The sequence below is a fragment of the Crocodylus porosus genome, unplaced genomic scaffold (genome assembly GCF_001723895.1).
Source record: "Crocodylus porosus isolate Cpor-Errol unplaced genomic scaffold, CroPor_comp1, whole genome shotgun sequence".
In the NCBI taxonomy this organism is placed as follows: Eukaryota; Metazoa; Chordata; order Crocodylia; family Crocodylidae; genus Crocodylus; species Crocodylus porosus.
The window spans coordinates 65,262,126-65,284,328 of NW_017728931.1; the positions used below are offsets into that span (position 1 = coordinate 65,262,126).

The following is a 22,203-nucleotide window of genomic DNA, read 5'->3' on the forward strand; positions in this document are numbered from 1 at the left end:
GGATCTCAACTCAAGCCTCCCAAATCTCAAGTGAGTCTCCTAACCACTATAGTAGAGGAAGGGTGTGAGGCAGCACCGTTTTCACTGTTTTGTTGATAGTGCCAGCCCCTTTTTTAATTCTAAACCTTTGTTTCCAGATTTTTTTATTAAAGATGCCTGAGTTTTTTTGATGTGCTGTAAATAATTTTTTTTTAAAAATTGGGTCAACCTGAAATGTTTTTATTTTCATTTTTCAGTTCAACCACTGACTTGAGAGAGTGATTTTTCACACAGCTCTGGTTCATAGCTGTGTACATCATGCAAGTGCAGTGCTTTAATTATTACAAGACAATATTACAATGGCCTCACATCTTTTTAAATTCTTTATCATTTTTAAAATAAATTGGTGTGCTGCATTCTCAAACTATATATATATATATAAAATTACTAAAATCACATAACTGTACAAAACTGATCCAATTGGGGAAAAAAATAATCTTGATTACTAACTCAGACTCCTGCTTGGCCGGGTTGTGTAACAGTAGCCTAGATAAATTGATTCCTTGAATCACGTCTTTTGAAGGTTAACATAGTCTTTCTCTTTGTCAGATGAATGTTAGGAGCAAGTTTCTAATGGAAAGGCTGTCTGCTGAGAGTGCTCTGTCTCCAGCCTTGAGCATAGGCTGTGTGTAGACTAAATGAGAAACAAGTGTGCACGACACTTTAAAGTGGGCTAAATGCCTTTAATGGTGTCAGTGTTTGCATAACTCGGCAGTGTATTGCTCATTAATTCCAGCCGCTGTAGGACATTCAGTGGTGTAATGTGCCTTAAAAGACTTGGGGCTCCTTCAAGGAGTTTTAGTTTGCTGCCCCTACAGGTGCGGAGCAAAGCACCGGGCTCTGTGCAGCTCCACAGCTCTGTAGGGAGCCTGACAGCAGTCTGGGAAAGTAGGCTCTGCCGAAGAAAAGCAGTGAGCCTGATTTTCACCCCCCCCACACCCTCACAGCATGCCTGCCTGCCTGAGCTGTGTGGAGACCTGGTGCTGCAGTGCCCCCCAGGACCACCTGAGCTGGGTGCCTGCATGTGGGTGCTGCCTGCGGGGTGGGGGGGCACCGCTGCCATGGAGGGTAGAGCCCCTCTCCCCCACAGCCCAGGGACCACATTGCCCACTGGCAGCTCGCCCTCCCCTCCCCACCGGAGAGGCAGGTGTGTGCATGACACGGGGGTTTAATCAGCCCTAAATTGAAGTGGTGTTTTTTAAAACCCACCGCTTTAATTTAGGGCCCCCATTTCATCTACATATGCCCATAGAAATCTGGGGCTGCCAGTGGAAGTTATGCAGGTGATTCTGATGTCAGGACATAATATAAGAGAGTCACTAGGAATCAGATTCAATACTCTGAAAGATTATAACACAATGAGGATCTGACAAAACTGTTATCATGGTATGGCTTGGTATGTAATGACTCAAATTCTCCTCTCATAGTGCTTATGTACGATGGACTTCAAAATTTAAAATGAACACTTTTTAAAAATGGTAGTTAAACTACCATTTAAGCCAGTAGTTTTCAATCTTTTTCAATTTCCGGAACCTTTAGAAATTTTGAATGAAGGTTACACACCTTTTGAATTGTGTGGGTATTCACATACTTCTGACTGATCAGTCATCTTTCATGGACCTCTTAGACATAGTCTGCTGACTCCCAGGGGTCTGCAGACGTGCGGTTGAAAACCAGTGACTTAAGCTGTTGCACTTTGAAATGAAGGTGCTGTCCATTCCAAGTGATAAACTTTTAAATGGACATCATATTTTTATATTAAATAGTTTCTCAAGCCTACTTCATTAAAAATAGGTTGCAGCAATCCAGTTAGGAGATGACAAAAGCACGTATAACTGACAGTTCTCCATTTGAGAATAAAAGTCACCAATTCTTTGCCAAGCCAGCACATGGTATAGCTGCCCTTGGGGGCAGAATGAGGGGAGGTGCTCTTGCACCCTGCTTTGATTCATCATCCACTCAAAGTTTTTAAAATCAACTGCCTGGCAATGGTAGTCTCATTTCTAGTCAGGCGGTGCTGAGGGACTTGGTTGACTTCATGGCACAAAATCTGCCTGATCCCTTCTAAACTTTTCATTCTAGAACTGTTTTTCAGAAATGATACCTTTTAGTAGACTGACTGAGAAACTGCAAAAAAAATTACCTTTTTCTGCAAACTGTCAGTAAGGCTCAAGGAAAGTTCAAGATGGTAAGAAGTCTCCATATGTAGGAAATAAACTTGATTTTTGCACCGTGGAAGCAGAAGCTGGAAATAAGTCTCTCTGGGTCCATAAGAGTGTCTTTGTGAGGTTGCTTTTTGTTGTGCAGATCAAACAGGATTTCTTCTCTTGTGGTGTCAGATGGCAGGCAGGAAGATGTAGAAAAATTTTCATGGATCACTCTCATGACCCAGAGGCACAGATTTCTAGGTTCTGCTTCCACGGTGCAAAAATGAAGTTTAATTCCTACATATGGGGACCTTTTACCATCTTGAACTTTCCCTGAGCCTGATGAAGTTCGTGTGAGCCCAAAAGCTTGCAGAAAAAGATAATTTTTTTGCAATTTCTCGGTTGTTCTAATAAAAGGTATCATTTCTGAACCAGAGTTTTGATTTTTTCATTTCCTTTTGTCTCAGACCAACACGGCAATCAAATACCTCCGTAAGACATAGATAGTGAGCATAAGCTTTCATGAATTGAAGCTTATTACAGATGCTTTCTACAAAAGGTAGCCATATTTTCCCATCTGCCCCCTCTTCCCTCTATGCTCCCTTCCATTTCCTTCTCACCTACACTTCAGTCAGTTTTTATTTAACTCCCACAGTTTAAGTCCCATCCTTTTGCTTATAAACAGTTTTTGCTAAACTGAAGTGCTATAATGTGACATACAATATTTCGAGCATCAGGCTTGCCAGACAAAGAAGAGTGGGCAGCAGTTTAGATATTGTAAAACAATAAATGAGAGTGTTTAATAAATTACCAAATACAGTATTGGTATTGACATTCTGAGTTGTAAAAAACCTTATTGTTGAGTGGCTGATTATATGTTGGAAGTAGGAAACTACATTGTTAACGGTTTTGATCTTGGACTTACTTGGGCGTGATGCATTATTTGTGATTAATTGTTTTTAACTGTTTTAACCATGGTATCAACAATATTTTAGTATTAACAGGCAAATGTACCATATGCTCGAAACTGAAATAAATTTTTAAGTGCCTTGCCAACTTTATGATTCATTAGAAAGCTTGCCAGTGTAATTTCTTGCCTTAAAGTCCATCTCTTTCTGAAGACCATTAGGATATTCCACTGGAAGTGTTTTCTGTACGTGAAGGTTGCAGAAGATTAAAGACTGCAGTTGTGTGACATGGGCTTGTGTTTTTCATTTCTTTTGGATAAAGCTAAGACGACTAGTTTCTTCTTCAGTTAAACAGAATACATTTTGTTAAAATGCTGGTAAATGTATCAAACGTGAGTTTCTTTTCCAGTGTTTGTTTCTAACTACTTGGGGATATGTTCGGGAATATGCCAGTGTGATGAGGTTATGTGTGAGCCCCTTTCATAGATTCACAGAGTTTTGGCCAGTTAGCTTGACAGAAGCAAAGATGAGCAATTATAGTGTGCTGACTATGACCATTCATAGTTTAAATTTAATTCCCACTAAATATCCTCTTTGTAATGCCATAATCATAGCTTCCTGTGCATGCATTGAATCTACCCCTTGTCTTTCTGGTTTGCAGTTGACGAGATGCTGCTCAAATGCAATTGAGAAGATGAAGATGCTGTTACTTTTTAGAAGTTGTGGGTGGGCATGTTTTGCAGTTTTAAATTTCATTCTAGCTTGGCTTATAAGTAACCATTCAGAATGTGAAATGTATTTTGTAGTATACTTTTATTCATTCACACCAGTTTTTCAGTCTTTCATATTTGTTTTAAACAGTAAGTTAATTTTACTACCTTGTTTGGAGTAAAGGTAATTCACATCAGTGTTTGTTTATGAATGACAGTACTTCAAGAGTTTTAGGAAAGAGGCCATTAGAAGAGAAAGGGACACTTCAGAGAAAAAGTTAGAAAAACTGGTTCTTAAAAGACCAGTTTAGCAGTCATTGGAAGTGATGGGTACAGAATTGTTAATAGTATTACTATGCTGCTTTGAATGCTACCGATATCATTTCTTTACACTACACCTCACCTGAATGTTTATTTAGATTCAGACAATTCACAACTCTTCACTGGCATGAAGGGAACTGCTGCTTTTATAGTGAGTTTAATGCTAACTAATGCTGTTTATATTTTGATACATACAGATACAGGTATTTTAATGTTATCTATATATGGTTACATTCATGATTTAACAAACTTCTTCATAAACTCTTTTTTCCAATGCTTTTATCTTGTTATAACTAATTCATGAATTCTTTAGACACAGATGAAAAAAAGCCCTAGAAAACTTGTTTTTCCTTTTGTTTTTTTCCTCCAATGATAAAGGTTGGCATATTGATTTATTTGCTTAATCACACTTTTGGTGGTTTTTTCCCTATAGATATTGTATCTTCCTCTTATTTTTGTAGCACTGTTCTACCATGTTATCTTCCTGGGGCTTTGACATCAGTAGCAAATTAAAATAAGACTTTAAGGATTTGTCTATGTAAGACAATACTATGCAGTTATCCAGAGAAAATGTTACCTTAGCCTATGCACTGCATAACAGTAATAAAGTGCTTACAGTTCTGAAGCTAATGTGGGCAATCTCTGCATGGTGCTGTCCTGCTCCATATAGGTGTATCCTTAGCCCGAGGAAGCAGTACACGCTGAATTGGTCAGAGGTGTCTGTGCATTAAGCTTCAAAGAATTCTTTACTGCTTCCCTTACCTGCTGACATACTAGATCAGAGGTTCTCAACATTTTTAGATTCCAGGCACCCCCCTGGAAAATGCGAGCTCTCGGTTTTAACTTGTTTTTTTTTTTTGACCATGGAAAAATAAAACAGTAATTCTTCTGTTGCACAGAACTCAGAAAGACCACTACAGGTCAGGTAGTTTTGGACTCCATGAGCATATCTACACATGCATTTAAGAACAGCTAAATTTAATGCACATTAATCAGCTTTTTGTCAGGTGTCTACATGTCCAGGGACCAGCAGGCAATGGGAGAATCCCGGTTCCCCCAAGCACTACCGGCAATAACAAGGAACAGCGGCCACAAGCTGACATCCAGCCTGAATCTGCTGTCTATCAGGAGGCATTACTTCACAGTCAGGGTGGCTAGGGTCTGGAACCAACTTCCAAGAGAAGTGGTCCTCACTCCTACCCTGGGGGTCTTTAAGAGGAGGCTAGATAGACACCTTGCTGGGATCATCTGACCCCAGCATTCTTTCCTGCCTGTGGCAGGGGGTCGGACTTGATGATCTGCTCAGGTCCTTTCTGACCCTACTAGCTATGAAACTTGGCACCGAAGTTAGTGCCAAGCCTCTGCAGTCCTGCCATGTGCCCCTAGTGGTTGGGCAAACCCCGTACTAAAGTTAATGTGCTTTAACTAATTGCACTGTAGTTAATGCACTTTAACTAATTGCGCCAAATTTGATACCTACATTTGTAGGTATCAGATTTAGGTGAGTGTGAGGTCATACCCGTAATGGAAGGTGCCAACATAGTCTGCACATGGGGTACCTCCCCCAGCTTGTCTGCCATGCCTTGATTTGAAATAGTAGCAAGGGTCCTATGATGTTATGGGTACTTTCATGTACGCACATTGCAGAGACTCTTGGGGTTCCTTTTCCCCTACACCCCATCCACACACTTGCCAAGATCTTGATGGTGATGGGAGCTCTCCTCTTGGGCTAACAAGGTTGGATTCTAAGGATGTTCTCCTGAGTTCTGATGATTCCTGTGCCTTGGGCAGACGTAAGTGATAAGCGCTCGAGGCCATGCTTACATACGCTGTGGAGTCTAATCTGTAGGAGTGTGTGAAGCGGGCAGTATTCAGTTCAGATTCAGCCTAATTCAGGGGACAGTGGTTCAATTCTCTGATTCAGATCGCTGTCTCAATTCGATTTGGCATGTCTGAATCTGAAGATTCTATTCTGATTTGGAGAATCAGCGATTCAGTCATAGACACAGCTTTATATGTTTTTCTACATACCTCAAGGTACCAGGCGCAGCTCGTGAACACTGAGATGGCAGGGCAGATGGAGCACCCACAGGACCACTGGAGGGGGGCTGGGGGGACATACATGCTTGGTGATGGACTGGAAGTATTTGTGGTCCACTTCCGGTCTGTTGCCAAGCACACGGGGAACCCCCCGCCATGCCCTCCTGGCTCAGCAATCAGCCGAGGGGGCACCTCAGGTGCCCCCCAGACCCAGGACTCATGAGTCGCTGAGCACACAGGGGTCTCCCTGTGCTTCTGTGGGATGCTTCATCCATCCCACCATCTCAAAGTTCACAAGTTGTGCCTGGTACCTCAAGGTATGTAGAAAATGCATATAGAGCTGTGTCTATGGCTGAATAATCGAATCTCTCCAAATCGATTTGGAGGCTTCCGAATTGATTTGGAGAGATTAATGGGTCTCCTGATTCAATATGGATTTGGAGATTCAGATGCTGAATTGGGCCGAATCTCCTCCAAATTGAATCAGCAACCGAAGCTTTGCATAGCCCTACTAATCTGCCTTCTGGAAAACTAAATCAATTAATTTATTTATGCAAATCAACAAAGTTCATGCCTTTGTCCAAGTCACGGCACCAATTAATTAACACCAATGTCTCCCAGGCTAACCAGGCCATGATTAAGTTGTGAGGTCCTTCCACTCCTCTGATAGTCAAGTAACAGAATAAAGAAAAGTAAACATTATCCATTTCCCTTGCTCAGTCAATTTTCGAGCATACCTTCATTTTGGGGTCTTTAAGTCCACGCCTCTTTATGAGTGCCAGACTCTTAGCAAAAGACAATTAACTCTTAAAGAAAAAAACAAAATGGCTGGGTCTTGCTACACCTGGGGTCTTCTCACTCCTGCGTCTACCAACTCACATGCTCAGTCCACAGGGTGTGTCTTGCAGTGTGGCTCAGTGTCAGAGGCTGGTTGGAGACCACTCGGGGCTGTGGAGACAGCTCTGCTCCCCTCTGACTCTGGAGCCTCCAGGGGCTTTTCCTTGGCAGAGCTCAGCTCCCACCTTCCATGCTGCTCTACTTCTCCTTTTCTGCTTGTGCCAGGTTGCGGGGGCGTGATGTCACTCATGATGCACTGCCCAACCCACACAGAGCACGTGCTGATAAACTGCTGTGGCAGTTTCATTTGCTGCTCCATTGCCATCAGCTGTGTACCTGGAGATAAGCACTGTCTATCTCCTGGGCCTCTGGTGGCTCTCCACTGGTGGCCTGTAGTGCCTCTGAGGTCCCGCCCTTGCTAGAACTGGCAAACCTGGCTTGGCCCACTGTTACAGTGTGATTAGCCTAATTTTGCCATTTTTAATACTCATTAAGGCTGTGCACATGTAGCCGTGCACCTGTAACGCACATTAAGCTAAGCTAATGCTCATTAACATGTCTTGTGTAGACATGCCCTATGAGTTGAGAATCGTTATATTAGATATTGAAGGATCATGTAGTCACACTAGAAAAATACTTTGGGAAGGGAAGGAGTACTAATTTGTTTTTTTTTCTCAGAGTGACTGCTTATTTCATTGGTGTTTTCAATTGGTGTTCGCTCTAATTTTTACCAAAGACTGAAGGAAGTGTCTTCATACCTGAAAGCTTGTCTGTATCCCACCCAACGATACAGTTGGTCCAATAAAAAAGATCTCCCACACAAATCCTTGCCTCTCACATTTTTTGTGCTATAATAGATAACAAATCACCTCAGCTCCAACGAACATCAATGAAGAATCAGTGAAAGTTTAGATTGAAATGTTCTGATTTACGTTCAATTTGTACACAGTTAAATATGCAACTTTGTACACTTAATAGTAGCTATGAAGCATCAATCTTGGAGTAGATTTGTCAGCTAAGGATAGGCTTAAACTTAAATTTTAAATACATAATAATGCAAAAATTATTTCTGTCCCACCTCCCCAAATATTCCACGTATATATTTAAGTATTGGTTATCTATTTTCCGAAGATTAACACTGTTGATGTTAAATCATTTTACTATACATATTATTTGACAATTTTTCACAAAAAGGTTAATTTTACAAACTAGTAAGCATTAAGTAAAAGCAACAATTCTTATATTTTTTTAACCACGTTAACCAGTCTTTTGTTTTTATCACCTAACGAACTGGACTGCCCAAACAGCAAGAAAATTAAATTGCATCTAAAAATATTACTGAAAAATATTCTCCTAGGATTTCCTGCATGTGTTAAATATAAGAATCCCTTTCTCATTTTACAAACTATTGGTAATAGAAAATTTGTTTTGGTTGTACAAAAGCAATTCGTTTGGCATTAAAATAATTAACTTTAATGTTCTCCCTCTTAATTAGGTTTGAAGGCAAGGATTTTTTAGGGCTGGTGGTTTTTTATGGGGCTGACTGTATGACTGGAATAAAGTTAAACAAGCTTTCAAATTCAAGACATTCTTCATCAAGTCTGAAGAGGGAAGCAAGCACAGTGAGAATGCATTCAGATGTTTAGAGAGGTTAGAATAGATCATGTTAAAAATGACTACCTGATCTAACTTAGTTTGCCCAGGTGCGGTCCTTATGGTTAGATTAACTGAACTAGGGATCTATGTTTCAACTTAAGCCTTTGAGGTAGTTTAACTTAGATCAGGTTGGTCATTTTTAGACTGATCTAACTGTCCTGAACTTTTGTACAGCTTGCATCACAGCCCCAGGTCTGGGAAAGCCCAGTTGCTGGCCCAGGCTGCATTTTTCCTACCCTCTCCCTAGCACTGGCTTGTTTTTATCCCACAGCCCCTCCCCCACCCCCAGATAGACAGCCCACAGCCCCATCCCCAGATGGTCCTCCACAGGCCAGCCAGTGCCCCTTCCTGAGCCTTTCAACTCCCCCCCCCCGCATCCCACTAACCACTCTCAGTGCCAGTTTTACCAGCATTTGTCAGTGCTGGGAGCAGAGAAACTAAGTTGGGGGCGGGGATAGTTCGTTAGATGCGGGGATTGTTCTTCTGGTGGTGGGAGGGGTCAGAGGCCTAAAAATAGCCCTGGGTCCTGGGGTGGGGGGAGAGAGAGACTCCCATCACCCCACAAGTTGCCCCGTAGAGCTTGTGAGGCCCCCTGATCCTGCCAAACCCTTACAGACCCCAGATCCCCCTACAGACCCTGCCTGCTCCCTCGACCCCTCCCAAGCCTGCTTGCCCTTCCGACTTCCATCCCCTGCCCCCCACCAAGGCCTGCTATTCCCTCCTATCCCAACTTACTTTACATTGGGTGGCCATTTTTAAGTCCATCTAGCTCCCCCTAACCTCCCTGAATGTTTCTACACACCCTGAATGTTCAGAGCATAGATTAGATGTGAAATTTGACACAGGGAGGGACATTTCCAGGAGTATCAGACAAACAGTTTGCAGAAGTATAGAAGCTTATTACTGGAACATTAAGACCTATCAAAATTGGAGTGGGAGGTCATTAATACATGTTGTGTGTAGGAAGAAATTCAGGAATCAGGTAGATTAAAGTGTATCAAAGAATCAACATACCTATTCAGCCATTGTTCCTTAGTGTCCAGGCAGCTTATGTATTTTTGTTCCCAAGTTCACCTTTGAAAGGTATTTGTTAAATTGCCCCTGAGCATGGGTATAGTGAGATCAGAGAGGGAGTGTTCATTCTGTGAGAAATATGTTCCTACTGATGTATGTGTGTCTCTGCTCAGTGATCTTAGTGTTGAAGAACATTTCCATTTTGTGAGTTAGCATGTATACAGGAATGCTTCATTAACCCTACCTCTAAAGACCCTAAAAAGCCAGAAGTATATCAGTGACTCTGAGGCCCTTCATGGGGTTTAAAGTAAGGGTATTCCAAAAGTTCAGAGATGTAGCAAGGAGACACAAACGCAGCGATTCTTAAGCAGCAGCAGTCACATGTATGTATCTAAAAATGCATGAAGGTACATAGGGGCCCATACGACAGTGAGGTATTAAAGCTTTAAATTGGTTCATGCCCAAAGAGGCAACTGATGCAAGGAACAAAGAAGTGGGAAATACACTGCCCTTAACAAATATCAAGCCACTTCATTCTTTTATGGTTGCAAGTTGAAAAGCAGCTTCTTCCCAAAATAAAACTAATTGGAGTACTTTGAATTTGATGTCACAGAAGCATGCCTCTCAGTTATCAGATGACCAGAGATGACTGCAGACCTGTAACATTCTTCAAATGGTGGTAAATTTGCTTCATTCATAGCTGCCATCTGATCTTTATAGTTAGCCCTGGAACAAGAGGAAGTTAAGATATTATGAGTGAAAAGGGAGAAGGAAGAATAGATAGCTGTTAACTAACTTTTATTTTTGAGATCTCCAATCTAAAGGCACAATATATTTTTAACATCTAATACCTGTAAATGGTATGAATGATTTGGTAGTGCTTGCCAGCAACTTTATTGAAAGTATTGTTCTGTGCATCTATTTTACACTTTATGATGTTTCTAAATATTTACTTGTAGGAATTTGCACCAGATTTAACCTTAATAGTCAAGGGGCTAGATTGAGGTGCTGGCGGTGATGCCTGTTCTGTATCAATGACATCATCACCCTATCTCCCACCTTTTGTGTTTTAAGAGAAGAGTGATGTCTGATTTCATTGTTCATTCAAGGAATGCTTGTAGGTATCTACTCTGTGCAGTGGTTACAGCATTTACCCAGGAAGCTGGAGACCTTTGCTTTCACTTAAATACCTGTCCATATGCACGTAGTTAAAACATTCATGCTGGGAGACTTTTTCCTAGCATTACTCACATAACAGACATACACCCTGCCTCCCCTCATATTTCATGCCAAGGGCATACAGCGCATTGCAAGTTTCCTGTTTTTCTGTTTTTCTCAATTACTTTTGCTCCCAATAGACTGCTCTTTCCCATCTGCTCAGACTAAACTTGACCTACAGCATGTTTGAAGCCTTTTACCCCTATCATTATTGTTTTACTTTTTTCTCCCTTCTAACACTTGCCTCAAGAATGCTCTTATACTCCCCTCAATTCATTTTTTTTCCTTCCTTTTTTGGTCTTCCATCAACTGTCTTTGTGCAACCCCAGTGATAAGTGGTAGGTAGCTGTGTCATTTTCCCCCTAATTGAATAGTTTTAGGTGCCTCAGTTCTGACTAAATTCTTTGTTGGATTATTCCAAGGATTGGTCAGTAACTTTTAAAAATTGCTGCTTTTTCAAGAAGCAAATATTAGGGCTTGGTTGCCTCACATCTGGCTGCTCAAATCTGTGTTTAAACACCTAAATATCTTTGTACTGGTATGACGTAGCTCATATGGAAGAATAAAGACTCACATTGATTCCACTGGGAGCTAGGCTTTACTGTTCTTAAGGTTGATTTATTTGTCTAAATTGTTAGCTAGGCACTAACTTTTTAGTCAGACAGCCCCCTAACTTTGTTTTAGAACCCAATTTCCCATCCTTTAAGTTAATTTCTAGAATGTTATTTTGGAGTGAGAAGAATGTTTACATTCATTTGGATGAATTTTACAGTTCTCTAATTTTGAAAATCAATTGAGTTTAAAATTATAAATATTTGAAGGCCATGGATAAGATTTCAGAATTCTTTATTTCTGTAAATAAGTTTTTTTTCTAAGAGAGTTTCAGCAAACTTAACGATCCTTTAGTGGAAAGTTTCAAATATATCTTCCTATCTGTTCTGTTGTTGCTTTGTAATCTACAAGGCCTTCTTTAAATTTAAAAAAGTGACTAGTACGGTTGCTCTATTTTGTGGAAAGATGTTACTGAAACCTTTAAAGAATGTTACCCATATTATCTTGACAGAGACATGTAAAACTGATGGATTTGACTATATAGTGAGTCAACACAGAAGTAAAGGAAAATGAAAGGAACTGCATCTGTTACTGTGATCTTTCAACAATGCTCATATGTGAGAGTTGCTTGATAACTTTCATCTTTGCATTGACTTTGGGTTGGGTGTACCTAGTCACCCTTTTCCTTCTCATGCTCTTGGAAAAAATCTGCTTCTTAGAAAAGTACAGCTGAATAAATACCTAAAATTGCTTAGAGCTTTTTCTGTTCTATAAGATAGCTGTCTCTGTTCATTAGAGAGACAGTTTAGTATAAAGCCAGGAGGAACCATTTGTGATCTTCTACTCTGGTTTATATAATACAGGTCATAGGACTTGCCTGAATTCATTTCCACCTCAACTATTCCACTGAACTAGTGGGTTTTTTGTTTGTTTTTTTAGGAAAAAATATCTATTCTCATATGATCTTACTTTTTGCTTTAGTTTAGTGCCCAGTAGCAAAACATCCAATGCCTTAATCACATGTACCTGCAGTATAGTGGTTTGTATTGAAGCAATCTGTGAGGATTTCTCACACACTGTGAGCTTTAATGTCCTTATGTCACAGTCACAACTCTTCTTGATGAGAGTGATCTGATGTGGTATAAAATTGAACCTTGTACATGAAGCAAAGCTGAAACTTTTTGTATTTAATTATGGGTGTGCAAATCAATTGTTAAAGCATAAAAAAATGGAACTTTGTGCTTTCCTTTCCCTGTGGTTCCAATTAAATGAAGACAAGGACAACTGGATCTTCAAATAGCATTTCCACGTTCAAGGATGAAGTGAATAGTGAAGATCCCCAGTATCCTCCAGCCTCATTCTCTCTAACTAGCTCAAGAAGGAAGCTGGAGGATGAGAATGAATCAGCTGTGTGTAGTACAGACAAGAAAACTGACATCTCCCCAGCTGTGGGTAATGCTTTGGAGCATATAGTGGAGCAACTGGATGTTTTGACTCTGGTGAGTATTGAGTGAGCTTATAACTGGGTGAGGAATATGGTAACACCATTCTCATAACCTAAGGTAGTAAAATATGGGAGTTTACTTTATGGACGGTCATATAGTCAGATGTCCCCTGAATTCTTAAATATTTTACATATTAATAGTATTTAATACTACGACTATATTATTTAATCATATTATTATTATTATTATTATTATTAATAATAATAATATATTACTCATTAAATATGGGTTATATGAATAGTAAAGTCAACTCTAAAGACATTAAGGAGTTATTTCCTTTTATGCAACTGCTACTAGCATTTTAAAACTTTGAAGAGGATTGTAATAATTTACATGGAACACTTGGGATTTTTATTAGTAAGTTCTAATATAGATTTACCAGAACCACTGCTTCCTGACTGTGTTGGACTGCAGCTTTAAACAAGCATGCCTTAGCAGGGGTTATACAAAATAGGTAATGAGAGAATGGCTAAGAGGAGTGCATCCCCTCTTTTGGTGCTTTAGCCATTTTCAAACCTTAATACTTCAGTGTTGGGTATTGAGGAGGAGTCTGGGCATTTGGTATAACTTTAGATGTCCATGGATCACAGGGTGAACAGCAGCCTTTGCCAATGACTTACGACTCTCCCTTTATTGAAAATACTCAGTAGTTCCTTTCAGTAACTGCGTTCTAGTTGGTACTTTTTTTAAAGGCTCTTCTCGGTGCCTCAGCAGTGTTTTAGTTAGAACCACCTTGGTGAGGTCTCTGTTGATGGATTTTATTGTATTAAAATGTGTATACATGTCTGGATAATTAAGCATACAAAGCATGGAGCTTACAGTATATTCCAGTAAAATGTCAAGTTTGTATGGCAGTATAAACCTTTTGAGAGTTTTCTTAGCTAGAAAGGCAATGTATGTGTTCATTTTAGTTTTAAATAGCAAAATAGCTGTAACCAGTATAGCTTTCCTGGTATTTTCCATTGTTCTTTAAAAGCTATTATTTTTGTGCGCAGTGCTGTGCACCTTTTTAGCACTGTGTGAACAATCTATTTAAAATAACTGTCCTCTTCATGCAGACTATTTCAATCCTGGAACAGCGACTAACTTTGACTGAAGATAAATTGAAAGAGTGCCTAGAAAATCAACAAAAAATATTACTACAAAGTAGGCAAGGAGAATAAAAAGTAAATGTGGTTGTTGTGTACTGACGAATATATTTCACATATTCTCAGGGAATAATAAATGTTGTCTCATTTAATCTCAAACTGTGCAAAGCGGATTTGCCTCTCATTTTAACCTATTATTATGAGAAGAAAAATGAAATTAGCCTATACAATATATGTTAAAGATCACAAGTCAACATTTTTGTTAATGCATTTAATTTAATGTAGTTTAGCTAAAGATCATTGCCCGTTTTTGGGTGATTTTCATTGACAGTCACTGGGCTAGGATTTCACCCTTTGTTATGTTACAGCCCTTCATCTTCATGCTCTACTAATTTGCAGCCTATACTTAAACATTGTTCTCAGTTAAAATGACATAAATTGAACAGCTCTGTAAATCAGCTCAGGATTAGAGCCTCAGGCTGTAATGGATTTAACAATTACACTGATATCAAAAGGTATTGATACAAGTGTTTATGATCAAGGTGTTACATCTGCACGATCCTGTAGTGATGTAAGTGAAGCAAAACTGCTCCAGCTTTAACCTTTCCTAATTCAGGTTCAAACTTAGGGTGCTATAGCTCTCTTATATTGCAACAGCCTCATGCAAACATAAATTAGATGGTAACAGCTGATGTGCACTCCTGAGTAATGGCTCCACATCCCTTTTTAAAGCAGCTAAAAGGTATGTATAACCATACCCTAAGCCAGTAAGGGTTTGTATTTTTAGGGGTGGATATACATATTTGTAGTTCTTAGTGCAATTGTAGCAACAATTGTAATTGTTATGGTCCCTAACATATTTACAGTGGTAGAAAGGAGATGTACAGCTGTAAATATGGATTACCCAATCATTCTCTGATAGGAACTCTCTAGTTTTGTTTTTTAATATCTTCATGTTTTCACTGAACAGCAATTACAGAACACTAGAGGTGTAAACAAGCAGTTACTGTGCCCTGGGCAACAGCAGTGGTGGTTGGGCTGATAGCCACCACTGACATTCAAGTGCGCCTTAAAAATCAGTGCTGAGGGCTGGTTCCCCAGTCAGCAACCCCTAGTTATGTTACTGCAGAACGTCTCTTCCAAGGGTTACAATCCAAACTAAGCAACACTTCCTTTCTGCACCTTTCTAATTAGAGTGTGAGTTCTTATTTTGCATTTTGAAAAGTAAGACAATCAAAGTGGAGATCCTATAAATAATTCAAAGTAAGGCCCCAGCCCTTCAATTAAATCTATGCAGATGAAGCTCTTTTTCTCTTATTGAAGCCCCATTGAAGTTAGTGGAGCTTTTCTTGGATACGAGTCAACTCATTCAGATCTGATTTCAGAATTGGGTCCATAGTGATAAAGTGCTACTAAACTTTTGTCATGATCGCATACTGCTGACTAAACAAAATTAATTGGTATTTTTTTTATTTTTATTGACTAAATTAATCTGATATTTACTGTTTGATTTTTTGGTACTGTATCTCTGGGTGGAGGAAGGAATATAGCAGAGAACTGGCTTTTCACTGGTTTTCTGTGTGCCCACATATTTCTATGCAATAGTATAGCAGAATTTCTTGTATAATGTCATCATTGCTGCAGTCATATCTATAAGATATGACCTTTGATTATACAGTTGTTTAAACTTTGTGGGGCTTATAATATGTGGCTGTGTAAATGCTATCAAATGTACTTAGCTATTCATATTTTGTAATAATCTTGCAATCTTACGTAATACTGAGTTTTTATTACTTGATTGGGGCCAATAAAATGTATAACCATTTAAAATGCATGTCAACTTCTCTTTTCTCCAAATGAACAATCCTGTTTACACAAGAAGGATTTATAGAATTTGTGTTTTGGCTCTTCCCAGATTTGACTCAAGAATCAACAAGTATTTTTTTTTTACTGCTGTATTTTTTTCAGTATAAAAAGCAGTTGAAATATTTGATAAAGAATGCTATAAATAAAAAATTCATACAATGTTACACATGGACTAACATTTCTGTTGTTTCTGCTTTTCCTCCCATCTTCAATAATTGTACTTATAAGTAGTTATTTGAAGCATGTACTAAATTACCCCACTTTGTTTCACTCTTAAGTCTGAGATGATAATGTTACCACAATTAAGGTATACTCTGAGAAGTGTTTATGATATAAGGTAAGGACTGAAAGGCTTAATGAAGCCTCCCAGTGAAATTATGTGGAAATCCTATGAGCACCCAGGATATATGCACAGAAGTGGATCAGAACAAATACTGGTAGCATTTTTCCTCAGGCTCTGCCTACAATCCTAAATAATTATGGCATATTGTGCCTTTCAGAGGAGACTTACCATGGGATAATTCTCTTGATTCCCTTGATCCATGTGTAGCCCAGGTAACTCGGGTATATGCTCCCGTTCTCCAATTGAAGGGGATTGTTAGCTGGCAGGTGTGCTGTGGGGGAACTGCAGACCACTCAGTTTCCCTCCGTCCCTATCAATGGGCCCCATCAATCAAAACAGCAAGATTTCAAGCCTGGGACTCAACCCAAGCTCCAAACAGCAAGCCTGCTACACATGTGATTTAAATAAGGTCACAAAGTGCACAAATTACTTGGTTTAAAACAGCTGACCTGACTGATATATGTGCAGAAGCAAATATCAATCGAGATACAAGGAATGCACAATAACAAAAAAGTTAAAATAAGCAAGCAGTAAGATATTTTTCAATAAACTATTCGAGTATAAATTTGAGTGGCTATTGTTCAGCATTAGTTCTACTTCTGTGACGTTCCAAAATGTTTGTACTGATCTATATGGGATCACTAAAGGTACATCTACACTACATGCTGTAGTTTAATATGCAGATGTCTAAGCTAACTAGCCTTCTAGCCACACTAGCTTCATGCAAGTTACCTTTCCCAGCAAGGTAAATTAGGCTCTGTGCTACTATAGTTAGACTGCTGTTAATTCAGCATGGGAGAGGGCAAATCCTTTAGTCCAGTCCCTGTTGCAAGTACTCTGTAGGTGTTTTTCTGTTTGTTTTGTTTTGCTTTTTTTTAAAGCAATAATTGGATAAAACTGAAATGGTTCTTGAAGCAGGTGCTGAAACCAAGAACAAGGTGCTCTCCCATCACAAGTGAGTGTCTTAATCACTGAGCTACAGAATGTTCCCTCTTTCTGCCCGGTAGTGATTCCTGTGCAGAGACAGCTGTTTCAAAAGGACTGGTACTTGGTGCTTAGGGCATTGCCTGGCACAGAGGAAATCTGGGTTTGAATTTTTTTAGGCAGAGAACGAACTTGAATCCAGGTGTCATGTATCCTGGGCTAGTGCTCTAATCGCAGAGCCACTGTATTAGTGATGGGGCTTAGTGCCATTCCTCTCTCTCAAAAGAAAAAATACCTTTAGGACATGATTCAGAACTGTAACCTCCACGTGAAGGCAGTCCTTCCCAGTAGTAATGAGTAAGGCACCTTAACCTCAGAGAGAAGCAGAATTTAAGATATGCTTCTATCATTATTTCCCTACTAGCTATTATAGGCTGCTTCTTACCCTGTGTTCTGGTTTTTGTGGATCGCACTCTGAGTTGCCTTATTCTCCCCATATATAGCATAATGCTGGGCTGCCCAAGTGGTGGAGTTAATTTTTGGCCCATCAGCTCCAGCCTGGCTGCCACTCTGCCCATTCGTCTTATGGCAGAGGGCCAGGGTCTCCAGGCTCTTCCTTCTGGTTTCTTGGTCCTGCCCCTGCTCCTGGGAGTGGCATTGCAGGAGGGAACCAGGCTGCCCATGCTGCAGGGTGGGCTGCCCTTGGGTTGGTGCTGCTTACGCAGCTGGGGAGACCTGAACTGTATTCGCAACAAGGAGGGAGGCTTCGTGTGGGAGAGGTGGCCTCTCTAGCATGCAGCCCTTGGCTGATTAGAAGTTAGATAGCCCTGTTGTAAGACTCACCACCTTATTCAGGGTTTTAGATTCTGCTCCAGGGACCAGCCATTTAAAATTGAGATGCTGCAATGTTCAACACTGCAGCACTGGATCTAGTTTGTTCTGTTTCTAGATACCCAAGTAAACTCAGACTGAGATAAGTGTTCATGCTGTTAATAGATGTTGTCTCTTGACAAACCTTATTTGTGAAATGCTAAATGGCGTTAGACATGTTCTGAGCCTGAGAAGTTACCTTCTCTGAGACTTCAGAGAACTTGAGTGTTGTCAAAGAATTTATTATCAACCTTGGGCTTCAGGATTACATTTACTGAGATGAACATGGCTGATGTGAGCTGTCTTTTAATCAATGTTACAAACAAGTTTGTGACTTGTTAAGGTAGTTATCTTTATAGTTGGATGGCTTAAAATACAAGGCCCTCCTTCATTACATACACAGAACAAAAATCCAAAACAAATTATTCAACTTTCAAAGGATCTTTTGAGCTAGCTATGCCTACAAAAGCAACAAGTGCAAATACTGAAGGAACTTGGAGTGGACTAAAAGCAGTCATCCAGAAAACAGCTACAGAAGTATTTGGGGAAAAGAAATTGTCAAATAAAGACTGATTTGAGGCACACTCAGAAGAGATTGACTTTTATTAGTAGATGTTTTGGATGGGGAATCCAGAAAAAAGATGACAAAGCTGAGATGGAAATACAAAGCGCCCGAGCAAGGGACTAACAATCAAGGGATGAGGGAGAGGAGGGGAACGCAACTATGTTACAAATGATACAATGTTAGCCACCTAAGCCCAGGGGTGGGGGGATGTGGAAAGGGGAGGGGGGGTCGCGATGCTGAGAGAGAAAGGAGATAGATACACATATACCCGTTACAGTGGTTACTACCACTTGTTGAAGCCAAGAACACAGCCAACTTGAACTACAACCAGAAGCCAACAGAAAGTTCCATGGCTAAGCTGAAGCATGCCGGGCAAATGGTACAAAAACAGCTAGATGCTATGTTCACTAGTACTAGACTGAACTATGTCAAGAGAGAGTTTGCCTTAGCCACAGTCAACCTTAGACTTGTGTATGATGGCCTGAAGAAAGCCCTTGGCCCAAGTGTCCCTAAAGCCCCCCCTAAGTCTAGAGATGGCAAAGTAAGAATGACTGATAAGTTCAAGAAGATGTCATGCTGAGTTGAACACTACTTGGAGCTTTAATCCCAAGAAACAGATATTTCAGAAGAGGCACTGGATCAACTTCCAACTCTAAGTATATTGGCACAGCTAGAAAAAGGACCTATAGCCAAAGAATGTAGCAAAGCTATAGACTCTCTAGCAAGCAGAAAACCACCAGGGGAGGATGGCATCCCAGTTGAGTTTCTGAAGTACAGCAAGGCTAGCCTGCTACCACATCTTCAACTCCTAGCATGCTGCTGGAAGGAAGGTCAAGTACCCTAGGACATGCATGACACTAACATCATCACTCTCTTCAAGAACATGGATGACTGCAACAACTGTAGGTGTATCTCTCTCCTCAGCATCACAGGCAAGGCTTTTTCCAGAGTCATCTTGAAACACTTGCAACAACTTGCTGACCATGTCTCCCCAGAATCATGGTTTGGATTCAGAACAGGGACATGAGCAGTGGGCACAATATTATCCTTATGCCAAATGCATGAAAAATGAAGAAAACAAAATAAGTACATAGCATTTATCGACCTGATGAAAGATTTTGATACTGTCAGCAGAGCAGCTTTGTTCAAGGTCCGGGTAAAGATTGGATGTCCCCCAACATTACTCAGCATGATACGCTCCTTTCATGAAAACATGCAGTTTGATGGATCAATCTCTGACAGGTTTGAGATGAAGAGTGGAGTGAAGCATGGTTGTGTTCTGGCACCCACATGCTTTGAGATCTTCTATCCTATGCTGCTGCACTACACTTACGATGGCTTGGAGGAAGGCATATACTTCACACAAGATCAGATGGCAAACTACAATCTAACACGTTTAAAGGCCTAGACAAAAGTGAGGCACATCCTTATTAGGGAGCTCCTTTTTGCTGATGATGCTGTACTCGCCACCAATGAAGAAGGCCAACTACAAATACTCATGAATCACCTCTCCCACGCTTGCAGGATGTTTGCCCTGGCCATTAGTATCAAAAATACTAAGGGTGTTTGCCAGTCACCATCTGTCAGCATTGATAACACACCTCTCAAGGCAGTGAACAAATTCTGCTACCTTGGATCCACAATGAGCAACAACCTATCACTGGATGAAGAGCTAAATGTGCACATTGGAGAGGCAGCTACCATTTTCAGTAAGCTCTCCAAACGAGTCTGGTACAATGCAAAACTCATAATCAAAACTAAACTGATTGTATACAAAGACTGCACTTTCAGTGTCCTTATGTATAGTAGTGAGACGTGGTCAATGTATGTGTATCAAGAAAAGAAGCTGAACAGTTTCTACATATACTGTTTACAGCAGATCCTTGGCATCCTCAAAGCCAACATGCCAATTATCACTGCACTACTCAAACAGCAGCACCTATACTGGCTTTTCGTAGGATAGAAGGTGGGCATATCATGAAGGACATCCTGTATGGGCAAACTGCAGGTAAGGAGAGAAGAGTAGGGTACCCAAAATTGTGCTTCAAAGACATCTATTAGCAGGATCTGAAGGCTTTTGGAATTGACCCAAACCTTGGGAGGCCTTAGCAGACCAGACAAAGTGACGCTCCCTTCAAGAGTCCAACATCACAAGAAATGGTCACTCAAATTACAACAGAAATGTGACAGAAAGAAATAGTCTGTCAGTACAGTAACCCCTAGTGCTATGTAAACTTGTGACCACTGTGGCAGGACCTGTGGGTCTAACATCAGTCTTTACAGCCACAAAAGAAAATGTACCATCAGTCAGTAGACTAGTGCAATATCCACTGTCACTAACTGATGAATGGATGCCATAACCTTCATTTAGTTGTAGGTTGATGGACGATACTAGTGTTTGTTCTGCAAACTGACAGAACATGACATTATTTTTACCTTTTCTATTGCATTATTTTGTAAGAAAAGTTAACAGTTCCCTGGCCAGTACTGCATAAGATAGCACTAAAATATTTATGCACATTAAAGTAGTAGTATAAATAAACAGAAAATTATTTGTTTTCATTTCTGTTTCACTGTCCCAAAGCTATAAGATTTAGTATAATGGAAACTCTGACTTTCTGTTGTCTTTAATTTCTCTCCCTTTAACAGCAAAAGTATGGGTGAGGGGGAATGAAACTGCGATGTTTTGGAAGAGGGGCCCTTACCCAGATCCCACTGAAGTAAGCAAAAAGATTCCCATTGGGTCTGGTCTTTATACAACAAAATGTTCTCAGGTATGCCAAGTTCTTCATATCAGTTCCCTTAAAAAAACAAAAAAAAATCCTTAATATAGCATGAATTTAGGGCTAGATCCACAAAAGAACTTAAGTCTAAATACACAATGGTATTTAGATGTTTCTTAGGAATCTTATAGAGAGTTGCTTAAATTCCCCTGTGGATTGGAGTCTTAGTTTTATAACCACACTTTCAGGTGTTATGTCATCTATTGGCATCCTCAGTTCTGAATTAGATGCCTGAATTAAGTTCATGGGGAGAGTTATGCACTTAACAATGGCATTCACAGAAGCCATCAGTCAGAGTATAGAGTCACTAAAACTAACATTTTCTTCTTAGAAAATACTAAGAAGAGGGGTAGGACTTAGGTCACATGCCTCCGAAGCAGGTATATAGCAGCCTTCACTTGAGTCCCAGCCATAAATCATTTTCTTAGTGGAGGAATTTGACCTCTTGTCTCCCACATCTACAAGTTCCCTAACCACTAGGCTTAGTCAGTTATTGCATCTTGCTCTGGCCCAGTGAAAATTTTTTTTAATGCAGTGGAGCAGTTTCAATAGGAGCAAGTGGCTGTGACTACACAAGATACACAAGATGCCTTATGTGTAGTCTAATACTAATCTACTGTGCAAGCATCACTATCTACATATGCAGGCACTTACTACGCAGTAACTTAGTCTACTGTGCAGTAAATTACAACCTGCATATGCAGATAATAGATTTACTGTGCAGTAAAACCAAATAGCATTAATTGTACATATAGACATACCCATTAATTAAGACTCATCTCAGAAGGCTTGCTTAAGGGCACTTCTAGATTGTGAA

The 22,203-nt window shown here is 40.1% G+C and overlaps 1 protein-coding gene across 2 annotated transcripts in view; it reads left to right on the plus strand.

The window, feature by feature from the left end:
• Window positions 1–21,888, plus strand: part of POC1B (POC1 centriolar protein B) — a 69,425-nt gene extending 47,537 nt beyond the window's left edge. Inside the window, exons 9-10 of one of the 2 annotated variants that reach the window (XM_019545260.1) lie at window positions 12,717–12,941; window positions 21,253–21,888. In XM_019545260.1, the coding sequence (XP_019400805.1) occupies window positions 12,717–12,941; window positions 21,253–21,267 (240 nt within the window). In that variant the 3' untranslated portion in view covers window positions 21,268–21,888. Of the gene's footprint in view, window positions 1–12,716; window positions 12,942–14,005; window positions 16,074–21,252 lie in introns of those variants that run through there. The other variant, XM_019545259.1, reaches the window with a different exon arrangement.
• The last annotated feature ends 315 nt before the right edge of the window (window positions 21,889–22,203 follow it).